General features: G+C 45.9%; 1 protein-coding gene, 1 long non-coding RNA gene and 1 pseudogene across 2 annotated transcripts; 2 read left to right on the top strand and 1 right to left on the bottom strand.

The window, feature by feature from the left end:
* The first annotated feature begins 2,467 nt into the window (after window positions 1–2,467).
* On the top strand, window positions 2,468–3,951 carry LOC135902708 (putative nuclease HARBI1). Its single transcript, XM_065432934.2, has 2 exons — window positions 2,468–2,754; window positions 3,532–3,951. The coding sequence occupies exons 1-2, from the start codon at window positions 2,468–2,470 to the stop codon at window positions 3,932–3,934; spliced, it is 690 nt and encodes a 229-aa protein (XP_065289006.1). The 3' UTR covers window positions 3,935–3,951.
* Window positions 3,952–4,094: 143 nt separating this feature from the next.
* LOC135902709 (uncharacterized) lies at window positions 4,095–6,104 on the bottom strand. The gene is made up of 3 exons (XR_010564575.2): window positions 5,971–6,104; window positions 5,418–5,583; window positions 4,095–4,505 (listed from the first exon to the last, which is right to left on the bottom strand). It is a non-coding gene; the product is annotated as an uncharacterized lncRNA (long non-coding RNA).
* A 6,443-nt stretch (window positions 6,105–12,547) lies between these two features.
* On the top strand, window positions 12,548–21,148 carry LOC135902728 (uncharacterized; annotated as a pseudogene).
* Window positions 21,149–21,750: the final 602 nt, after the last annotated feature.

The following is a 21,750-nucleotide window of genomic DNA, read 5'->3' as shown; positions in this document are numbered from 1 at the left end:
GCTCCATCACGTCGCCAGTTGGCAGGAGCAGTCGCGTGGCCGACAAATTGGGCAAGCTGGCTCCTATTGCGCATTTGTGGACGAGCGCTCGCCGTCTAGTCGGGGCAGTTGTTGCTACGTTGCGACCTTGTTTTCATTCTTTTTGTGCGATGATAAGCTGTGCTATTCGTGTGAGCAAGCAGTGAAATGGGGAAGTGTTTCGTGCCGCGGTGAAAATCTGGCTACAAGACGTGCACTGAAAACGTGTTGCTTTTTGCTGCACGCCGAGAAGAGGACCGCCTGAAGATATGGCGCCATGCGATTGCGCGCAAGGACTGCGTGCTGCAGTCGACGGACTACGTGTACGAGAAGCACTTCGAGCCGAGGTACGTGACGAAGACGTGGGAAGCAGTCTACAAAGGACACGTTCTTGTGGGTGCACCACAAAAGGCGGCTCTGGCAAAAGACGCCGTGCCGACGGCGTTTCCTTGCGCACCGATGCCACCAGGGGAAATGTGGCACTGCCGCTCGTGGCGCGGTACGGTGGCGCAAACCACCGCCCCGTTGCAAAGGGGACGCTCATAAAATCCACCCTATCCGGTACTCTTAAGCCGGAACCGCATGGCGCGTTTTTCGCGAGCGAAAAACGTGACGGGCGGCAAACGCCCGCGTTGCCGTCGACGCGCGAGCACCCGTACGAAAAGAAGGAGCGGCGCTTTCGCGCCGCGTTTTCCGGGTTGCCAGACAACCTAGCTCCCAACAACATGAATTGTCTTTTTTACTGCATATATTATACGCCCTTAAACTTGCGGAATATTACGAGAAAAACAGCCCTCGGGTAATTAGACAGCGACATCTTTTGCTGAAGTGTATTTACGAAGCTTAATTTCAAGCAGCAAGGTTGTGTGCGAAACTGCGACTATGTACCTTCCGCATGCTGAGAGGCCGCCGCGTGTTTACAACTTCGCCTGGAAAATGGAGTGTCGGCCGCTTACAACCGAACAGAGGAGACGATTGCTGCTAATAAGGGGGATGCTTATACTGAAGCAAGAACAAATGCGGGTCAGGAGGTCTATGTGGGTGCGGCCTGCATGGTTGAGAAGAAAGCAAGAGAGCGAGTACCATACACTGGTAATATTTCAAATTGTCTTGCCAGCATTAGCGATAAGAAATGAGGCCCTGAAGCTTATGTCTTTGTTATATGCAGTTTCAGGTTATGAGGGAACAGGATCCGGAGCTCTTCTTCAAATATTATCGAATGACCCCCGAACTCTTTGATATAATTCATGGCCGTGTGCGGGAAAGGCTCACAAAGATGCACGTCGTACAGGAGCCCATCTCATCTGGCGAACGTCTGGCTATGACATTAAGGTAACTAACTGTACTGTTCACTTTGTATGTGTGCTTGATTATTTGACACTCACACATTTCTCACAGGCAAGTTGTCCAGCCAAATGCAGATGTATGTAATATGCAGATATAACTCAGATATGCGCAACACCTTGGTGGTGTGATATCAATTGATGGTCTTTCGTTTTTAAAAATGAATTAACACCGTCCTGCTGATACTGAACCTGATTAAAAGTACGGCTCAAGAATTGCATTTAAAATAATGCTTGAATTACCTATAAAGCATGTGCTGCACGGTTTTGGGTGTTATTGTTGTTCTGAAAAGACATCTGTGGAAGAATGGACGTATGTTTATACTTTCTACATACAATGCTTGGCACGCGTCAGGTATCTATGTTCAGGTAATGCCATTGTTGACATCGCCAAGGACTTCCGTGTCGGGCTGGAGACTGCACGAGAAGCGATCCACTTGACTCTCCAAGTGCTGTGGGATGATCTCGCTCCTCAGTATATGAAGGTGCGTCATTCAGAATGAATACATGATTTGTGCAATGAGAGTCCACCTCTTGCAAGACCCGGGCTATTTTTCTAAGATTCTGTGATGTTATCAAGACTCACTTAAAGCCAGTGGTGGCTTTTACCTGAGGCACAACTTTTGTCAGAATTGTGTATTAACTATTTCATGTAATGGGCATCACTGCTGTGGCTTGTCTCCTTGCAGCCTCCAAATGAGCAAATGTGGCGCAACATTGCTGATGGCTTCTGGAAGCGATGGCAGTTTCCGAACTGCCTCGGATCAGTGGATGACAAACACGTTCAGATTGTGGCACCAGCAAACTCTGGCAGCCTATACTACAATTATAAGGTAAACGACACATAAGTAATGAATATTCGAATTTTTTTTTAGATGCGATAATTGGGGCGTTCAACCTTGTACATATAGGTGTATGATTGCACGCGCTCAACCACGGACAAATTGACTTACTTGAACATGAACTGTTTTTAGGCCTTGAAATTTTCTGCGTGTCAATGCTGCCTCCTATCCAATTTGTTTTTTACTTTTTCCTGTGGCCATGTCTATTGCTCAAAAGTGCCTTTTTGTGCTTATTTGTTACGGGGCACATTTTCAATCGTGCTTATGGCTGTAGCAGACAGCGGATATCTGTTTCGTCTCGTCGACGTTGGGGCTCCTGGCCGCATAAGTGATGGAGGCGTCTTCAAACGCTCTCCGATTGGCCGACAACTGCATGCTGGTCTGCTGCAGCTGCCTTCGCATTCACAGCTGCCTGGCTCCCACAAAACACTCCCGTTTGCCTTTATAGGGGACGAGGCTTCACAGCTGCGAGAAGACTTCATGAGACCCTTCCCTGGATATAGGGAAGACCCTGCTGAGCGGATATTCAATTACCGTCTGAGCCGTGCACGGTGTGTGTATTTTCCATATCCTCTTGAAAGGCAAAATACATCATTTTCAACTAGTGTTTATTTTGACACCATAATTATGCTCTCATGCAAAGCAAGTTCCTTGGTATGATTGTAACAAAATTAAAACTTTCGTAGATTAGATAAATGGGCTAGTTGTGTATTCATCCACACTACATAAAAGGGGAGCAGTGGGTATAAAGCTTCTACAGGAAAATAGATCACACAGATGGAATGTTTCTGTTGTCTGCTCCCTTCTTGTGCGTTTCCCCTTTTGTTCAGCATGAGAACACAGAATAGCCAAGCGGCATTATAAAATATGAAGACGCCAAATAAACAGACACACACAAGAGAAGAGAACGGGACAGGGCGCTTATATGGCGTCTTCATATTTTATAATGAACAGCTACCAACTAGCCCAACAAGAAGTGCTTTTAAGCTAAGCGGCAACTTGAGAAGGGAAGTATTACTGCAAAAGCTGAGACAGAAAAATGTTGTGGTTTCAACATTATGCTACACCCCTGAATACTTGGTACAACGAATTACCTGCTATTCTTCTTTGTTTCTAATTAACAGTTAAAGACACTGTTTCCTGCTTTGTTATTGCCGCCACAAACTTCTACTCTGATTCTGAGGTCGTTTTTTTCCCTGCTGTGCAACTTCAAATTTATTTACTTTGTTGTATACTTAGCACAACTAAAATTATTTGCATATGAAAGCCGAATTTTGTCGTTTGTACGAATCGCCTTGCTGTGAATGCATTTTCCTTTATTTTTGCAGGAGATGTGTAGAGAATGCCTTTGGCATTCTGCGGGCACGGTTCAGCATCTTTCGTGGCCCCATCAACCTGAGTCCCGAAAACGCCAAACGGGCTATGAAGGCAGCGTGTGTGTTGCACAATTTTTTGTGCATGGAGTCCAATGGTCGCTCTTCATATAGCCCAGTTGGATTTGCCGACCATGAAGATGTATATGGCAATATGATTGACGGTGCGTGGAGAGCAACAACCGACACAGATTCGGCAACATTTGGCCTGCAGCCAACGCATGCGCGGAAATGTGCTCACTCGGCATTGCAGGTTCGCAAGCAGTATGCAGCGTACTTTGCGAATGAAGGAAAAGTTCCCTGGCAGTGGAAATTACTGGAAATTGATGAACCCGCTGATGAAGAAGTGCAAGAATAATGACTCAATATTGTGTAACTATTCGTCTGAAAAAAGATGTCAGGCGTCAGAAGAAAAATTGTATTGTAATAAATGTTTCTTTAACTAATTTAGTTTTCACTGTTTGCCGAACTTCCTTTTTCAAAAGAGACTGACAACTTCCCGTTCTTCACTGACAGCTTTACTGATTGTCCACATAACGAGCAGCAACTTGCAGTAGTTCCAACTCAAATTGTCCTCGCAGATGTTGCGGGACTCGTCTGTGCTTGTACCCTATAAAAAGCCCAATAGTTCAGAAGCGTCGGTTCGTTTTGAAGCCAATTCTCCCAGGATTCCTATTTCTCTTTCAAAGACCTTGTCATGGCCCCGTTTCCTTTTCTGTGGACCAGATGATGCGCTGCTGGCTGGTGATGGCGCTGACGTGGGGCTGGAGCATCCACTCCGATCTTCCTGCCCAGGGGTGGTAGGAAAGTTGCTAGCAGCCAGATTGGCTTCAATGTCTATGATGCTAGTTCTTTCAGTCTGAAGATATGCGGTGCTTGTTTCGTCGAATGAGTCGATGTCTTGAATATCCACGAGGTTCCCGCTTGTCCTGCATGGATAACACACATTGCAAATTCACGCTATATTTCAACGTTTGTGTAAAGCTACCATGACTTGTGGCCTGAACATTTTGCAACTTGTGATAAGCTGATTATGAATAAAATCAAACATGCAGATAAATCAAACATGCAAGCTATTCCCAACACTTCGACACTATTATAAGCAGGATTAATTTAAATATACACAGTAGACTTGAAAACTATACCTTATGCACATATGACTGAGTAATGTGCCCGATTTATTTATTGAAAATACCTTATAGGCACCTTGACAGGAAATTGAGTAAGGGGTTAATAAAAGTGCAAAGTCGACGGAGTACATACGGCTTAAATTTGCAATTTAGCTCAAATAAATGGATGAATTGACAATAAAGTGGTATCACGGCAATATAAGGTTGGGCAGGAAAGAGGACAACACAAAAAAATATATTGGCTGGCATTATACATATGGCAAAACTGCAAACAATAACTATAGAGTGTGCCAATCACAATGATGACAGTAAGAAGAAAAACTACAACCAAAGATTGCCTGAAAAGGCGGTATAAAATGTTAGCAGGAACGGAGATAGTGTTTTTAAGAATTTTAGTGTTCATATTGTCAATGCCGGCTGAAGTGGATAAGTTAAGGTTATTAATTAGAAGTATTATGCCCTCGGCAGGTATTTCGATCGGTTCCATATACGGGAAGTCAAGATCGGGTACATATGGAACGTCAAAGTGGTCTTCCCGGGTGAAAACAGATGAATGTGTTACAGATGAAAAACAGATGAAAAGAATGTGTTAAATGCTGAGGTTGAAGGGAAGGTAAATCTCTAGAAAATTATTTTTGTTTAGCAGATCCTACTGTGGAACAATAAGTTATCATAAAATAGATGCCCTAGAAATTCGAAAGAAATACTCACTCAGGATATTCCATTGTGTCAAGGAGAAACAGTAGTTGATTGTAATGGGGCCACCGCACACTGAAAACACTGTCCGCGCCGGCACCACTTTTCGTTGTTGTCACTTCTTTGCGTTTTTTCATGAAAGTGTCGCGTAGGGATTTCCACCGCTTCATTACTTGCGTCACTGTAAAGCAGTAACAAAGTGTTAGTGTGAGCAACATATATGCGCTCGCAGGAAGGTGATGCAACTAATGAAATGTGCTGCATAAATTTATTTTCTGCAGGAAAGAAAAAACAAAATCGAGAAGCCTGCATCAGCCCACGCTAGCTTCCTTTTGCTAGTATTTTCTTAGAGGCATATTCATGCCAATCAGATGTCAAGAAACAACACAGCTTGTGATCAAACTTTTTCTCTCGCAAATAAACAAAGAAAGCGCGGCGGCACGCTCTGTGCCTGCGAGATAAGTACGCAAACGGCGGGTAAACATGCCAAGTTCACACGCTTGTCGAGGCGAATGTACATAGAACAAGCAGGGCACCCACACCACGTGTGCACACATTTGGTACATACCGTCTACGCTGAGGGCATCTGCTATTGCTCGCCAAGCCTGGTCCCGTTTCATTAAAGTGTACTAGACCGTTGGCTAGTGAGCTGACTCTCCTGTGGCGGCGTGCGCTCCCGCGTCGCCGGAAATGTGAACATTTTTATGTTTTCCCGGGGACCCGCGCGGAGGCGCTGTCGTCGTCGTCAATGTAAACCTCCGCTGCCTCCGCCGCTGCCTTCCTGGCTTTGCGCGCCGCTGCCTCCGCTGTGCTTTCTTTCATGTGTTCCGAAGTTTACATTACCAATTCTAATGTTTATAAGAAATCATCGTAGGGAAGTATATCGTGCGTCGCTATTGCGTGTGTAATGGCGCCACGCCGTTTGAACCACTGTTTTGCGCCCGGCTGTAAAACGGGCTATGTACATGTAAAAGGTGCCCCAAAGCCGTCGTTATTCAGCGTGCCCAAGGATGAAGCACTTCGAAGACTGTGGGAAAAAAACCTCCATCGAGCGGACAAGCCTCTCGAAGACACAAGTGCCGTGTGCGAACTACATTTTGAGCCGCGCTACGTAATTCGCGACTATGTACACATCATTGGTGGCAAGGAAGTGCGGATCCCACGTGGTAAGCCACTGCTTAGCAGTGATGCTGTGCCAACCATTCTTCCAAACCTACCCGCGTATTTGACGAAAAAAGCTGTGAAAGAGAGGCCTGCTCGTAAAAGGAAGTCAGAGAGTTGCGCGTCTCCGGCGAAGCGTAGACCGTGCTCGAACAGTGACACGACGGTGTCCTACACAAGCGCTGCAACGATTGCTGAGCAAGGCGCGGCCTCCTCGACGGAAGCAGGCGTGGAGCCGGACGCCGATGCAGAATTTTCATGCCCACTGGGTCAGCAGGAACCCATGCTGTTATTTGACAGTCTTCAGGTACCGTCGGAGCAGTGGACCAAGCACAGGTTTCCTGGACACGACGGTGTCGTGTACTGCACGTCTGTGTTGACATCAAGAAATGAGGTGTGCTCAGAAAAAGTGGTAATGTTCTTTCAGTCACAGACGCACAGTTACTACAAAGTGTTTGTGAGAGGAATTCTGCTAAAAGAAAGCACATTGCAAACAAGCGGGGAAGCAGAAGATGTGCTGAGAGCAACTGATTCCATGAGTGTTTGCACTGGAGTAATGCGACTTGAAGATTATGAAGAAAGGTATTTTACGAAGAACCTTAAATCCCACGTAGTGACCCTCGAGCAAATGTACTTCAGCAGCAATTGCCTGGGTCAGGTCGCTGAAAGAGGTAATTATGCTGTCCATTTTGCCTAATTTGCAACTCATTTTATGTTGCGTTCATTGATTCTTTGGCTCCGTGGGAACTCAATTCAATGCACTTTTCTTGTAGGTACGCAGTGTGTGTCTTGCCGCTACTTGAAACGAGCACTGCAGATCAGACGAGCGAGGGTCAAAAGAACTGATAAAAAGAGCGGCCGATCTGTTGTGCTTAAACTGCGAGCTGCAGCGAGAAGAAACAAGAGGCTAGTTGTTCGCCTAGGAGATGTGAAAAATGAACTTGCGAAAATGAGAGGGAAAAATGCTGCCATTCAAGCAGAAGCATTAGAAGCACAGATCTCAAAACTGTCCCCCAGACAGCAGGAAGCTGTTCGACAGTGCTTCGCAGCTTCAAAAGTGAAACCTAATGGTCTACGCTACACGAAAATGTGGGTCCTGGACTGCATAATAGTGAAGATGAAAAGTCCTCGTCTGTATGAGCATCTTCGCCGTAATAGCATTCTTTCCCTACCGTGCAAATCAACCCTCAAGCGCTATGTATCTGCATATCGCACTGTGTTTGGCTTCAGCGACAAAGTTCTGAGGCAGCTAAAAGTGAAGTCAGCTGAGCTTGATGCCTGGAAAAAACATGGTGGATTAGTTATAGACGAGCTAAAGCTGTCGGAACACTTTGCAGTTAAAACGTCTGGGGTTAATGAGGGTTTTGTAGACCTAGGCCCTTTCACAGCAGCCAAAGACAAAGGTGTCCCATGTGACCATGGCATGGTTATACTATTTGTTCCCTTTCAGGGAAAATGGAGCCAGGTAATTGGCTATTTTGCCACACATGGCAACATGAAGGGGGACATTCTTGCCAAAGTTGTTATTGAGGCAACCGTATTGGCCGAAAAGAGTGGCCTTTTTGTTGATTTCATTACATGCGACGGCGCAAGCTGGAATAGAAGGATGTGGAGGATACTTGGGATACAAGCATCAGCTGAGTCTACCACCTGCAAAATTCAGCACCCCAGCGATGCATCACGAAACCTCTTTTTTATATCCGACTTCCCTCATCTTATCAAATGTCTACGCAACTCATTGTTGAAATCTGGATTCAATACTCCAGCTGGCCATGTAAGGCTCTTCTTCATCTTATTGAGGATTTTGTTGTGCTATTACTCACTCTTGAAGCTTAACAGGGTCCTCTCCAATTTCTTTTTAGGTGGATATGCAACACGTAAAGGAAGCCTACAAAATGGATTCCCGCAATGTTACCCTCAAGGTTATGCCAGGGATAACACGATGTCATATTGAGCCAAACGCATTTGAAAAGATGAGAGTCAGTTATGCGTTCCAGCTTTTCGGCACTAAAGTGCTCCAAGCTTTTCACCTGTATAAGGACACGTTAGAAGCCACTCTTGGAAGAATGGATGCAACTCAGGAATTCTTCAGGTGAAATGCCTATTTTCTCTTCTGCTACTTAATTTTAAAAGTAATGAAACCTTTGCATTATGGTTTTGTTAGCTGGAAATGATGTTTAAGTCTAACTTGGTGCAAGCAACATCTGAAGAGCTTTTTTGTGTATTTCAGCAAAATCCACCAGCTGATATCTGTGATGACCTCACGGTTCCCTGCGGAAGCCCTCCGGCCAGATTCTCGAGCAACAGCTGTGCTGCAGGATTTTTTATCCTATCTTAAAGCATGGGAGGAGCATGTAAAAGGGACAGGTGGCTTTGTGAGTGAGTCCACGGCAACAGGTCTGCGTGTAACCATTTCAAGCACATTAGGCTTGCTAGATTACCTTACAAGAAAAGTAGGTTTTAAGTACCTAATGACCTCCAAAACTAGTCAAGACCCTCTTGAAAACCTTTTTGGGATCGTTCGACAGTCTTCTGGCAGTAATGACCACCCAACACCAAGTCAATTTGTAGTTATCATTAACTGCTTGTCATTTTATGGGCTAGTAAAATGTGCCAGTCAAGGTAACTGTCAGCAGGACGAACTGGGCTCCCTCCTGAAAGTTGACAGCCTGCCAGACACTGCGCAGAATGCAGCAGACTTTCATCTGCCAATGAGTGCTGCTAAGAGCATGCACACAGCTCCATCCTCCCAAGACCATAACCAGCACATTGCCAGCAGTGACTCAAGAATAATTTTTCACATCGCTGGCTATGTTGCAAGAAAATGCGTTTTAAAAACCAATTGCCAAGACTGTCTGACCCTTCTCACTATGCCTGCCCCAGATGAAACTTTCCAGCTTGCGAGGCTGACAAAGTTTCGTGACAATGGAGGGCTCCTCTATCCAACTGGTCGCTTATTTGGTTTCATAAAGAAGCTTGAGGACTTGTTCACAGGCTGCTTCTCCCATGGACAGCTGCACTCTGACAGCATTTTAGATGTGCTGACAGTTGTCAAAGCCAGACTTGGCCAAGAGGTTGGTTGTTCCAGTCATGCTTCCACCCTTTCTCCAAAAATAATCAAATTCTATGTCACTACACGACTTCACTTCTATGTTAAAAGTATAAATACTGACAAGTCGGGGAAGCGCCAAAAGGCAAAGCACTTGAAGTTGAGCCGCTGCTCTTGAAATGTGCATGCTGTCTGCATTGTCTACTTGTTGCATTGTGCTTGTCAAGATAATAAACTTTTGTTAAAGTTGTTCAACCAACATTTTGTTTGCATTTTTTTTTCTCTTTTTCTTTCATAAAATATTTCCTTAAAAATAAGTGTGGCTATACCAACATCACTCTCTGGAAAGGCAGATATAGGAAATTATGCAGTATGTTAGTGTCGGGAGAATTAAATGCGTTTTATGTTGGAATAATGTAGAGCAACGACTGACGTATAGGCGCATGTTTTCTGGCACATATGTGACAAGCTACAGCATGGAAGGTGTTTTAAACGGTTTACCTTTTGTTTCAACATTCATGTGCGATTAAAACATCATATCTATGCTGCTTAACATTTCATTGATATACCTCTATTTTTCTTCCACAATATGCTCAGCCAGAGTCAAATAGGTGGGTATACAGGAAAGGCATCGTTCCAAAGGTGCCTGAATTGCTGTAAGGACTGCAAATAGGGTAACGCCGAAAACGAATTTCTGCACGCGCGCAACTCGATAACACCGCGACATATGGATCACTTACGTTCTAATCAAAGACAGCAGTAAAACTGCTGTCTTTGACAAGAATGTAAGTGATTCATTTGTTATGTCACGCTATTATTGAGTAAATATACCCAAACTTGCTGTCAATGGAGAGGAACCCCACAGCCTTTTACTCGGCGCAAGACGCGAGTTTTCGATACGAGTGCAAGCTCAGCAAAGCCAGCGTTACAAAAATGGTGATTAAAGAAACTTTTCCCTCATGAAAAGAAAGACGAAGTACTACTGACAAACAAGCATACTGTCCAAGCTCTTTATTTATATGAGAAACGAGCATTCAAGAAATTAGACCGTTTCTACAGCGGCGACCACGTACCTTTCGCACGGCCAAAGCGCGGCCGCTTACATTGACTACAGTGGTGGCGCCATCTAGCAGGCGAGACGTAAACCGCGACAGCGGATGGAGCTCAGTCAGCCCACTACCCAATATTCTAGTACACTTTAGTTTCATATTATTCTTGTAGTTCCTGTCGCGTACGTCCCACAGGACGCGACGCTTCTCAACTTCGGTTATGAGGGCCTCGTTGAAGGTTGCCTTGTCCATGTCACGATGCGCGAACGAAATCACGAAAGCACGTGTTTTTGTTTGACGCACGCCCCAGTTTTGCGGAGGAAAAAAAAAATGCTCCACGGAGGTTCCGTCTAGATGCGCAGAGACCAGAGCCATCTGGTGGCAAAAAAATGAACCAAAATGTCATGTGACCAAATGCCACGTGACTTACCTAAACTCTGATTGGTGGACGCGCGCGCACGACGCGGTTTTTTCTACTCCGAGCAGCAGCACGCGGCGGCGCGATTTCGTGATGGATCCTGCTGGGCAGGCGTCAAAATGACGCGCGCGTCCCACCATCCGCGCGTCAATCGCGCCTGAAATCGCGCCATGCGGTTCCGCCTTTAGACGCGCTGGTCTGCGCCTCCGTGCCTCCGCTGTCAGTTGGTCTCATCGCCTGTTTTGGAGTGTCCCTCGCGACATTCCTTATTCGAGGGTGAGATGCAGAGGGTAGATGCAGATACTGGGTACAGGAAAACCTCAGAAAAAAGTATCTCTCTTCCGTGCCCCTGCCTGCAAACAAGCGTTTACCAAGTGGCCTCGAGCGATCCCAAGGGCCGACAAAGCATTGCAGAAGAACTCGGCAGTTTGTGAAAATAACTTCGACTCACGCTACGTAGCCAAAATCTTTAGTTGGGATTGTGGGTGAGGTTTATTAATATGTAGAAAGTGGCTAAAAGTAACAAAACTGCTGCACGTGTTATCGGCGTGATATTTGTGGATACATAACCTGTTGCACAACATCATCGCGGCATGTCCTTCCTAGTATTCTTCACGAGGCCTTTCACGCTAGCTCAATCTCATCACCACCGTCTGTTTTTTTTTCTGTTGCCTCTAGGTTTATCGTTTGAAACTTCAAGCACATTATTAATGCGGCTGAAGTCTTGATACCGCGTCGCATTCCTGCCCTCTCGGAAGACGCCGTGTCCACCGTATTCCCGAACTTTCCGGAATACTTTAGCAGAACTCTGCCGAAAGAAAGAAAAAGAAGAGATGTCTCAGACGCTCCTCTACGTTACAAGAGAAGCGGCGCTTGTCTTGACCTAACGGGCGAGTGCCCAACGGCAGACGAGGAGGCTGCAGGTATACAGCGGGATGGAATGCCCAGTCCACTTACAGAATTCTTCACTTTCGAGCTTAAGCGACCTTCGGAACTGTGGTCACTGCAGACGTTTAAGCAAAGGAACATTGCTTGTTACAAGACCGCAGAGTTTGCAATGAGCAAAACGCCGCCTCTTGTGTTAACGAAAATGGTAGTGTTTTCCATTGGAGAAGGAATTCCCAGCTGCTGCTGAGAACCCACGGCCTGCTTGAGGGCCTCGTAAAGGATATAGGTGCCTTGCAGTAATCATTACTGATTGATGAAAGCACTAACGTAGCAAATGAAAAGCAGCTCGTTGTCATGGTTCGCTATTTCAGCACCTCACCAAAAAAGGTGGTGTCCATGTTCCTGGGACTGTTCACGCTGGAGGGTTCAAGTTTCCAACAGATTGCACAAGGCCTCCTAGATGTCTTGATCAGTGTTTGTCAGAATTTCATAAGGTGTATTGGAATTGGAACCGATGGCTGACCCTTTGCAGACCTTTCGCAAAAGTACGCCACCTGCTGAGTAAATCGAATTTCGGTTTCAGTTGTGAAAAGCATCCTGGGAATGAATTCGCCATGTTGCGGGGGAGCGCGGGCAGCGCAGGAGCGCCGTAACCGCCGTAACGAGGTGAAGTTGGTTCTTTATTCTATGACGCGCTGCTGCTGTAAGTTGGAGTTGGTGTCACTTGGACGCTGATTTCGACATGAGCGACGTCGTTTACCCGGTAGACGGGTGGGAGAGTGACTTGTGCCTCCGGCTACTCCGGCAGACGGCAATCAGCAGTTTTGTTTCGACGAATACTACGAAGGGCCGACGAAAGGCGTACAAGTTGGTGACAGGGAGCTACGTTGTTTCCTCTACAGTCTCCGCGAACTACTCCAAAAAACGTAAGTTTTAGCGGCTGAATGAAGCCAATTGCACAGATAACAGTAACAGCGCTGAGAAAGCCTGCAAGGCCAATACATTGGTGCGCGCAAGGATTCGGCATGTTGGGAAGAGCCTAATATCTCCTGCACCCCGCGCGCTTGTTCGGAGCCATGTAGTAGGCTATCTGAATGAAAGGCGATTAATTTAACCGAATTTGGTCGTTCAATGTTTGCAATGTGGCAATAGTTAATTGTTGTAGTACTTGTAGCTTTATACACGGTGCATAAACGCAGGCTCGAGCGGAAAAGAACCACTTTGTTGAGGTGAATCGCTTACCAGGGTTTTACCCTCGTATAACTAACTGTTAAGCCGCTTGCTGATTACTAAACCGCAAAATAGTTTATCTGCCGAAAAAAAAAAGACGGTTGTCCCGCTACCATCTGTTAAAAGATTTTGGGCTTTTCTTCGTATATCTGCACTAAAAAATGCTCGTGTTTCTGCTTCGCCACAACGCAGTTGAATGATGAAGTCTGTAAAGAGGGGTAAGAAACCCAGCGTCTGATTTTACTCGAAAAATATGGTGGGCGCCGTGCCATTACGGAATTCAGGTATCACTTTTTACAACATTGCTTGATGTCACAGCGTGAGTCCGACTACGCTAATCAACATTTCCCCCTCAAGAGCACTTATGTGTCATTCATCTGGCCTGCAGAGAAGCAGACCTATCGGCTCCCTGTGGGACGTAAATCTGATTGTGCATGATTGCATAGGCCCGCAGTTGAAAAGCCATGCTACATCACACGCCCACACTAAAAAATTGCGTATTTCCCAACGAGCCACGGTCCATTGCGTATATAAGGAGAATCCCCCCCCTCCCCCTATTGGTAACAAAAGGCCGCGTGCTTCTCATCGCAATTGAAAGATACCAAACTTATAAAGAATTTCGCGTGGCAATCAAGCATAAACCGGGACTGTTGTACATTTGTACTCGCTTCGTTTCAGGGCTAATACCATCATTGTGAAGGCCAGCTGCTACAGAAGCCAAAGAAAAACCCTCTCACCATACAGTCAAGGCAGCGTTGTTAGTTAGTTAGTTAAATGGGGTTTAATGGCGCAAAAGCGGCTGAGGCTATGCTGCGCCAAACACGAGGTGTTTTAAAATCAAGTTTATGAAGGAAAAGGCTGTGTCAGTAATCTATATTTTATGTAAAAATCCAGTGTCGTGTAGGAATTTACGAACGTCACATAATGGGACTAGCGGATCATCACCTAAAATTAGAGCAGGGTGTAAAGGTATGTGTAGTTGATATAATTTGTGCAAAAGTGTTCGTCTGTGTGTTTCAGTCTGCGTACATGTGAGTAATATGTGCATGACTGTTAGTGGCTGTTGACATTTCTCGCATGTTGGTGTGTCTTCTTTCGTAAGTAAGTAATTGTGCGTGAGGTGTGTGTGCCCAATGCGTAGTCGGCATAAAACTACTTCGATGAACCGCTCCTGATGATAGCATGACTTCCATTCGCCAACTATGGGTTTCGTGAGATGTAGCTTGTTGTCCGCACAACGGTCCCATTCGCGTTGCCATTTTACCGTGAAGGCTTTTCTAATTGCACGGATGCTATCATTATATGGGAGTTTCGTGTTTGTAATATCTTTGTGCGCTGCCATCAATGCACATCTATCAGCTGCTTCGTTGCCTGGTATCCCAACATGGCTTGGGACCCAACAGAAACGAATTGACCTCCCGTATTCGTTAAGGACCAACATGTTTAAAATGTCTCCTATCAGGGGTTCACACTCAGATTTCAACTGTAGAGCCTTCAGTGAGCTTAAAGAGTCAGTGTATATGACTGCATGTTTCTGTTTATCAGTTATAATCTTTTTAACAGCAACCCAGATAGCGTAAACTTCAGCCGTGAAAACAGAAGCGTGTTGTGGTAATCGAATACTTCTTTCCCAATTTTCCGCTACGGCCCCCACACCCACGTGATCTTTTGTTTTAGAGCCATCAGTGTAATATTGCATGTTATTTTTATATTTGTCCTGAAGTGCACGGAATTCTTGTATAATGTGTTCGTGTGGGGTGTCTCTTTTCTTTAGATGTGTTAACGTCCAATCACATAAGTGTGTGAAATCGTACCACGGGGCCAGCCGTTGTGGTTTCTTGGCAACCCGGAGGACTTCGTGGGGAATGTCATAATCCCGACAGTATTGCTCATACCGCAGGACAAGTGGCCTAATCGTGTTCGGTTTATTTGTGTAGTGTAAGCGTGTGTTGCATTGTGTGAGGATGTTGTAGCATATGTGTTGGGGTGATGACTGAATTTTGAGTACGTAGGAAAATGTGAGGAATGCTCTGCGTTGCTGTAAGGAGGGTTCTTACACTCGACGTATAAACTTGGAATAGGTGAAGTTCGGTAGGCACCACTTGCCAGTCGCAGTCCAAGGTTATGTACCGGATCAAGTTGTTTGATGTAGGACTGTCTGGCTGAACCGTAAACCACGGAGCCGTAGTCTAAAAGGCTACGCACAAGAGACCGGTAAATACGTAAAAGACAGGTTCGGTCGGAACCCCAGTGCTTATGAGATAAAACTTTGAGGATATTCAATGCTTTATTTGCCTTAATCTTTAGTGTTTTAATGTGGGATAGGAAGTTTAGTTTTTTGTCAAAGGTTACTCCCAAGAATTTATATTCTTGTTTCACCGGCAGCGCGACATCATTCATTTTTAAATCCGGGTCTAAATACAACCCTCGTTTTTGCGAAAAAAGCACTGTAACAGTTTTCTGAGTAGAGAAGCGGAAGCCATTTTTCTCAGCCCACTCCATTAGTTTATTTATTGTTATCTGGAGTTGCCTTTCACATGTTCGTAAGTTCGAGGCGCGGCACGCTATTTGCAGATCATCGACGTATATGGAGTGCATAACAGAGGTGGGAATGACGTTGTTGACAGAGTTCATTTTTACTGTAAAGAGTGTTGTGCTAAGTACGCAACCTTGTGGCACGCCGTTTTCTTGGATAAATGTGCGCGAGAGCACAGTGCCTAGACGGATTTGGAATGTTCTATTGGACATAAAATCAGCCAGACAATTTAGCATTTTGCCACGGATTTCTAATGAGGCGAGGTCACGTAAGATCCCAAATCTCCACGTGGTGTCGTACGCTTTTTCTAGGTCGAAAAACACTGCCAGGCAGTGCTGTTTGTGTAAAAATGCTTCACGTATTTCGTGTTCAAGTCGGACGAGGTGGTCTGTCGTTGAACACCCTTTTTTATAGCCGCACTGGTGAAAATCAATGGAGTTCCGTGTATCAAGCGTGAAAGTTAATCTTACATTTACGAGACTTTCGTATGATTTCGCCAAACAGCTTGTCAGGGCAATGGGTCGAAAGCTGCTTGGGGATGTGGGGGATTTACCTGTTTTTAAAAAAGGCACAACTATTGCGTTTTTCCAACTCTTTGGCATGCTTCCAGATTCAAATACTTTGTTAAAAAATTCAAGGAGAGCCTCTACGGATGCTTGGGACAGGTGTGCAAGCATGGAATAATGAATGCGGTCAGGACCTACTGCAGTTTTCTTGCCAGCACAGAGAACCCTGTTAAGCTCTTGTAGCGTAAATGGAGCGTTGTATTCGTCTCTTGACGTACACGCAGTTGGTAGCTTCTCTTTTTCTGCCGACAGTTTGTATTTTAAGAACCTGTTTGAATAATTAGCCGAGCTAGAGATGTTATAGAAATGTTCCCCAAGTATGTTCGCTTGTTCTTGTAGTGTTGTCTGAGTGCCTGAAGGTGTAAGTATGGGTATCGTGTATGGTGAGTAGTCCCCCTTAAACTTTCTGACCTGGTCCCACATCCTTTTGGATGTAACGGTGCTGTTAATCGTAGATACATATTTTTGCCAAGAACATTTTTCTGCCTGTCTCCGGATATATCGAGCTTTCGCTTTGGCTTGTTTAAAATTTAGAAGGTTGTTATGTGTTGGGTACCTGCGTAAGATTCCCCAAGCCTTATTTTGCTGCTTTTTTGCTATGGTGCATTCATGTGTCCACCAAGGATTAAGTTTTTTGCGAACAACGCCAGAAGATTGCGGAATGGCCTTTTCGGCAGCTGAAATAATACAGTTAGTAAATTTTTCATTTATTTCTTCAGTGCTTAAGTCTGTTAAAGTGAGCTCCTCCAGCCTGGCACTTTCTGTGAAAACAGACCAGTCTGCCATTTGTAGTTTCCAACGGCGCGGTTTGTGAGATATAATGGGTAGTGTTGATGTGAGGTTGATTATAGCAGGTAGATGATCACTGCCATATGATGTCTTCAGTACATCCCATTTAAAATCGGTAAAAATGTCGGGAGAGCAGAATGCTAAATCAATGCAGCTAAAAGTACGTGAACTGGGTGAAAAATGAGTTGGCGCGCCTGAATTTAAAAGACAGATGTTATTAGTCAAAATGAGATCTTCGATAAGTTGTCCTCTTTGGTCATTCTTATCGCTACCCCAAAGAGTGCAGTGAGCATTAAAATCACCAACTAAAACAAAAGGCTCCGGCAGCTGGTCAATTAATTCTTCCAAATCTCGAGTTGTGAAATGGCTATGGGGAGGAATGTATAATGAACAGATGGTTACAGTCTTAAAAGTTAAAACAGTGACGGCTACTGCCTCAAACGCAGTTTGTAGTAAAACGTTCCGTGTGGGGATGCCACCTTGGACGATAATAGCGACACCTCCTGATAGACGGCTGGAGTGCTCGCGGTCCTTTCTTACGACAGTAAAACCTTTAAGAAAATCTGTATGTTTGGGTCCCAGGTTCGTTTCCTGAAGGCAGAATGCTACTGGTGATAATTTATTTATGATGTCTTTGATGTCACCTAGATTGTGAATTAGGCCTCTGCAGTTCCAATGAATGATAAAAGCCATCTTATTGGAATTGGGTAAAAAATACTTTTGTGTGTGAGCTGATAAATTGTAGGTGACATCTATTTAAAACCTGGTTACTATTATGAAGGGCGGTAACCGCTCAGGTTACCTTTCCCTTTCTCACAGAAGTTAAAATATGTTTATCCTTCTGTGTGCGCTCCAAGGAGCGCGGGTCTTTTGGCGTCAATGACGCCGGGATTTTTGGATCGACGTCCATTGCCTTTTCCGAGGCACTGGACGATCGAGAGCCAGGCGCCGAGACGCGCGTCTCGGGCCGTGGGGTACGCTTCAACTTCGGGCCCTGCGGCACTGTTGTCTGCGGGCCCGTATGCGTTGCTGGTGGAGCAGCACTGGCTGCAGCCACCAAGGGGGCGGTTGGGGTTTCTACAGGAGTACCGGATGTGGACCCTGTAGATTCCTGAGACCGGTGTGGCGCTGCCCCCTGCTGCGTCACACTGGCGTAGCTTACTTGAGGTAAGTGCGATAACCTTTTCCTCGCTTCATGAAATGAAATCTTTTCCTTCACTGTTATTGCAATTATTTCTTTTTCTCTTTTCCAGCAAGGGCAGCTCCGCGAGTAAGCTGGATGATCGCCCTTGCAATTGACACATTGTGCGGGAGCATTGCAGTTGTCCGATGGATGGTCGTTGGCGCTACACTTTGCACATGTCTCCTTTCCTCTGCATGATTGTGATGCGTGTCCGAACCTTTGGCACTTGAAGCACCGCCTCGGGTTCGGTATGTATGGTCGGACGTTGATTTTTAGGTAGCCTGCATCGAGTGAACTTGGCACAGTACTGGAGCCAAATGTAAGTATAACGTGTTTTGTGGGGATCTGTTGGTCGTTTCGTCGAAGTGTTATCCTTTGTACCTTGATTACATGTTGCTCCTGGAATCCTTCAAGGAGCTCTTCGTCACTGAGGTTCATGAAATCTTCTTCCGATATTACTCCTCTGCTGGTGTTGAGCGAGCGATGTGGGGAAATTGTGACATTAGTGTCACCGATGCTTTTGAGTTCACTGAGTTTTTCGACTTGTTCTTTCTTTGTCAGTTCGAGGAGAAGGTCTCCACTTGCCATCTTTGATGCTTTGTAGCCTGATCCGATCGCGTTTGATAGGCATTTGGATACTATGAAAGGTGATAATTTTCTAATAGTTGTGTTGCCTTCACTGTGAAGGACATGGAACTTTGGGAAGGTGTCATAGTTTGGTTTTAGTAGGAACTGAAATGTTGCTTCGGTGCGCCCTCGCTTTGGAGGGCGATCTTGGAGGGGGGGAAAAGCGTTTGCCATGTAAACACTGGAAAATTCGGCGGCGATGGTGGCCACCCACCACTGAGCCCAACAAGGGGACGCTACAAGGTTGGAAGAGAACCTGCAGACGCCAGCCATGCATCGCCGCTATAACCTAATATATATATACCCAAGGCAGGATATATTACACACGGTTAACCCTTGCCGCCAGGAAATACGGAAGTAATAAGAAGTGAAGAGAAGACAGGAAAGATGTAAAAGTAGGAGATAAAGACGAAGATTCGAGAGGAAGAGATAGGAAGAGGCGACTGCCGATTTCCCCCGGGTGGGTCAGTCCGTGGGTGCCGTCTACGTGAAGCCGAGGCCAAAGGGGTGTGTTGCCGCCGCCGAGGGGCCGTAAAGGTCCAAACACCCGGCATTGGCTCAACCCCCAGGATCCCCTTTTCCCCGGACACGGCTAAGCCGCGCACGGCTACACGCGGGAGGGTCCAACCCTCGTGTGCTCGGGTCCGTGGTGTCGCCACACACCAAACGCCTGCTGACGCAGACGCCCCTGCGGGAAGGCAGCGTTGTCTCTTCAGGGAGACATACTTGGCGGCCTTTGTGAGTGCGCTCCTGGCAATCACGCATGTAACCATTTGCAAGCTGTGCTGAAGTTAGTGGCATTACTTCAAGTCAAAGGATAAAATGAAGCGCCATAGCATCTCTCATCGACAGATTTACCGCAGCAGTGGAGAGTGCCAAGGACCAATCCGCTTCGCGGAACAAGTCTCCGCTTCGCGGAACAAGTCTGCAGCAGGTAGACTGGCGAAGAGTAGGGGAGGGCGGGCAAGATTTGCCCCGCACTTCTCGCCTGTATAAAGGCATTGCTGCTAACGAAGACCCGAAGCAACAGGAAGAAGACATAAAGGCCTTTGCCGATGCACTGAAAGAAAATAATGGTATGCAGGATTTCGCCAGCTTTCTCGAAGCTGCAGACAGCTCAGATGTCACTGAAACAAAATTTGGGACACGTCTGAAAGGCTGCCTTCTCGACTACCAACAGTCTATGGTTCCTCGTAGATTTACAGTCTTCATATTCAAAGAGCTAGAAGTACCTCGGCCGCAAATGTGGGCAATTGCGGAGCTGTTTACGGGCGCTTTTACTGTTCCACAATGTAAAATGCCTGACACGTTCGATGAAGCCTCTGCAGCATTTCTTAAGGAACTATATTTAGTTTTATATTCTATATTCATGCAACATTGCCTTAATTTAGGCTCTAACAATCATTTGTTCCAGTCCCTGCACACAAACACATAAAGTATGTGGCATTGAAATTCATTTCAGAGTATATGCATCACCACAGCGGAGGCGCAGGACCTAGAAAGGACGTCTAGGAGGCAAAGAAACAGCCTAACATGGCATCAAGGACGTCTTCACCGCCTTACTGCATGCAACTTCGGTTTGGTCCTGCACCGAAGTGGACAAAGAAAGGCGTGATTAGTCTGACGACTCCGAAGGACCTGTCACGCGTTCAACCTGTCAGGTACGTTCAGGCATGGTGTCACTGAAAACATTTCGCGAATGCACTTTTGTCCTGGGCGTACACTCGAATTCCTGAAGGTTCACTAAATTGCTTTTCCAGGTACGGCATAGCTAACGAGAAAGACGCCCTTCTGAGGTACAAGAATACCTTGACAACTGCGGGACATCCTGTTGAAGTATTCAACTGCGGCCTTTTCGTCGACCCGTCCAGGCCATCGCTTGGAGCATCGCCTGACGCCCTAACCTTTGACCCTTGTGAACCGTTTCCATGGGGGACAGTAGAGGTGAAATGCCCGTACTCCCTCAGACATGCCACCAGAGAGGTGCTCCTTTCGGAAGACTTCTTCGTTGCATTTGATGAAGATTGCCGACCTGAACTGAAAGTTTCCCATGAACACTACAAGCAGGTGATTGGACAGATGGGGATAACTCGCACACAGTGGGCAGACTTCGTTGTCTTCGGAGCGCACTTTATTATAGTGCAGCGCGTGCGTTTTGCCGGAAAGGAGTGGAACAACATGGTTCGTGTGCTAGACAATTTTTATTTTGACACTCTGTTCCCATTCTTCGTACAGCAGTTGAAAACATGAATGTTGCATGAAGAGCTAAACATTTATGCAATAAAGACAAGTAAGCTTTTGTACTAAACAAATCCATTTGTAAGAGTTAACAGCAATAAAGCAATTTTTCCCACCAGTAACTCACTTTCGGCGATCAAAGGGCTTTGCATATTGCTCAGCACGGCACATATTGACCATACATGGTTAATCAGTGGACCCAGGGAAAGTGGTACTGGTGCTGCCCTATCAAAGATGTGGTAGCACTTGATTCATTGTATTTGCCTTTCGACGTGAACGCGGAGTGAAGCGATTTCTTCTGTCCGCTGCACGTCGTCCTCCTCAAATTGTTTTTGTGTCAAGAAAGGTGGCAGATTCAGGCCGACCCCCTTTTTTTTAAGTAAATCCTTCATCTTAAAGCCCTTGTCGACCATGACACTGTCGCCGGGAGCAAACTAAGTCCAGAAAACCACTTCTGATCACTATTTCGTAGTCGGAGAGCGACCCCATGAAAAGCTCTGATGCGAACGTAAGAAGACCATTTGGTGCCACGCCAATCAGGGCCTTAAACGTGTTCGCCGACTTGTATGTTGAGTACGTACCTGACTGCAAAACGAGGGAGCTAGGTACTTCAC

The sequence above is a fragment of the Dermacentor albipictus genome, chromosome 2 (assembly GCF_038994185.2).
Source record: "Dermacentor albipictus isolate Rhodes 1998 colony chromosome 2, USDA_Dalb.pri_finalv2, whole genome shotgun sequence".
NCBI lineage: Eukaryota > Metazoa > Arthropoda > Arachnida > Ixodida > Ixodidae > Dermacentor > Dermacentor albipictus.
The sequence above is the reverse complement of the archived record's forward strand: the minus strand, read 5'-3'. Positions and strand labels throughout refer to the sequence as shown.

Bases quoted from the DNA above. Each gene is read 5' to 3' on its own strand.
- LOC135902708 (XM_065432934.2), top strand. From the start codon at position 2,468: ATGGCTGTAGCAGACAGCGGATATCTGTTTCGTCTCGTCGACGTTGGG. The intron at 2,755-3,531 runs GTGTGTGTATTT...TTATTTTTGCAG, and splicing joins TACCGTCTGAGCCGTGCACG to GAGATGTGTAGAGAATGCCT.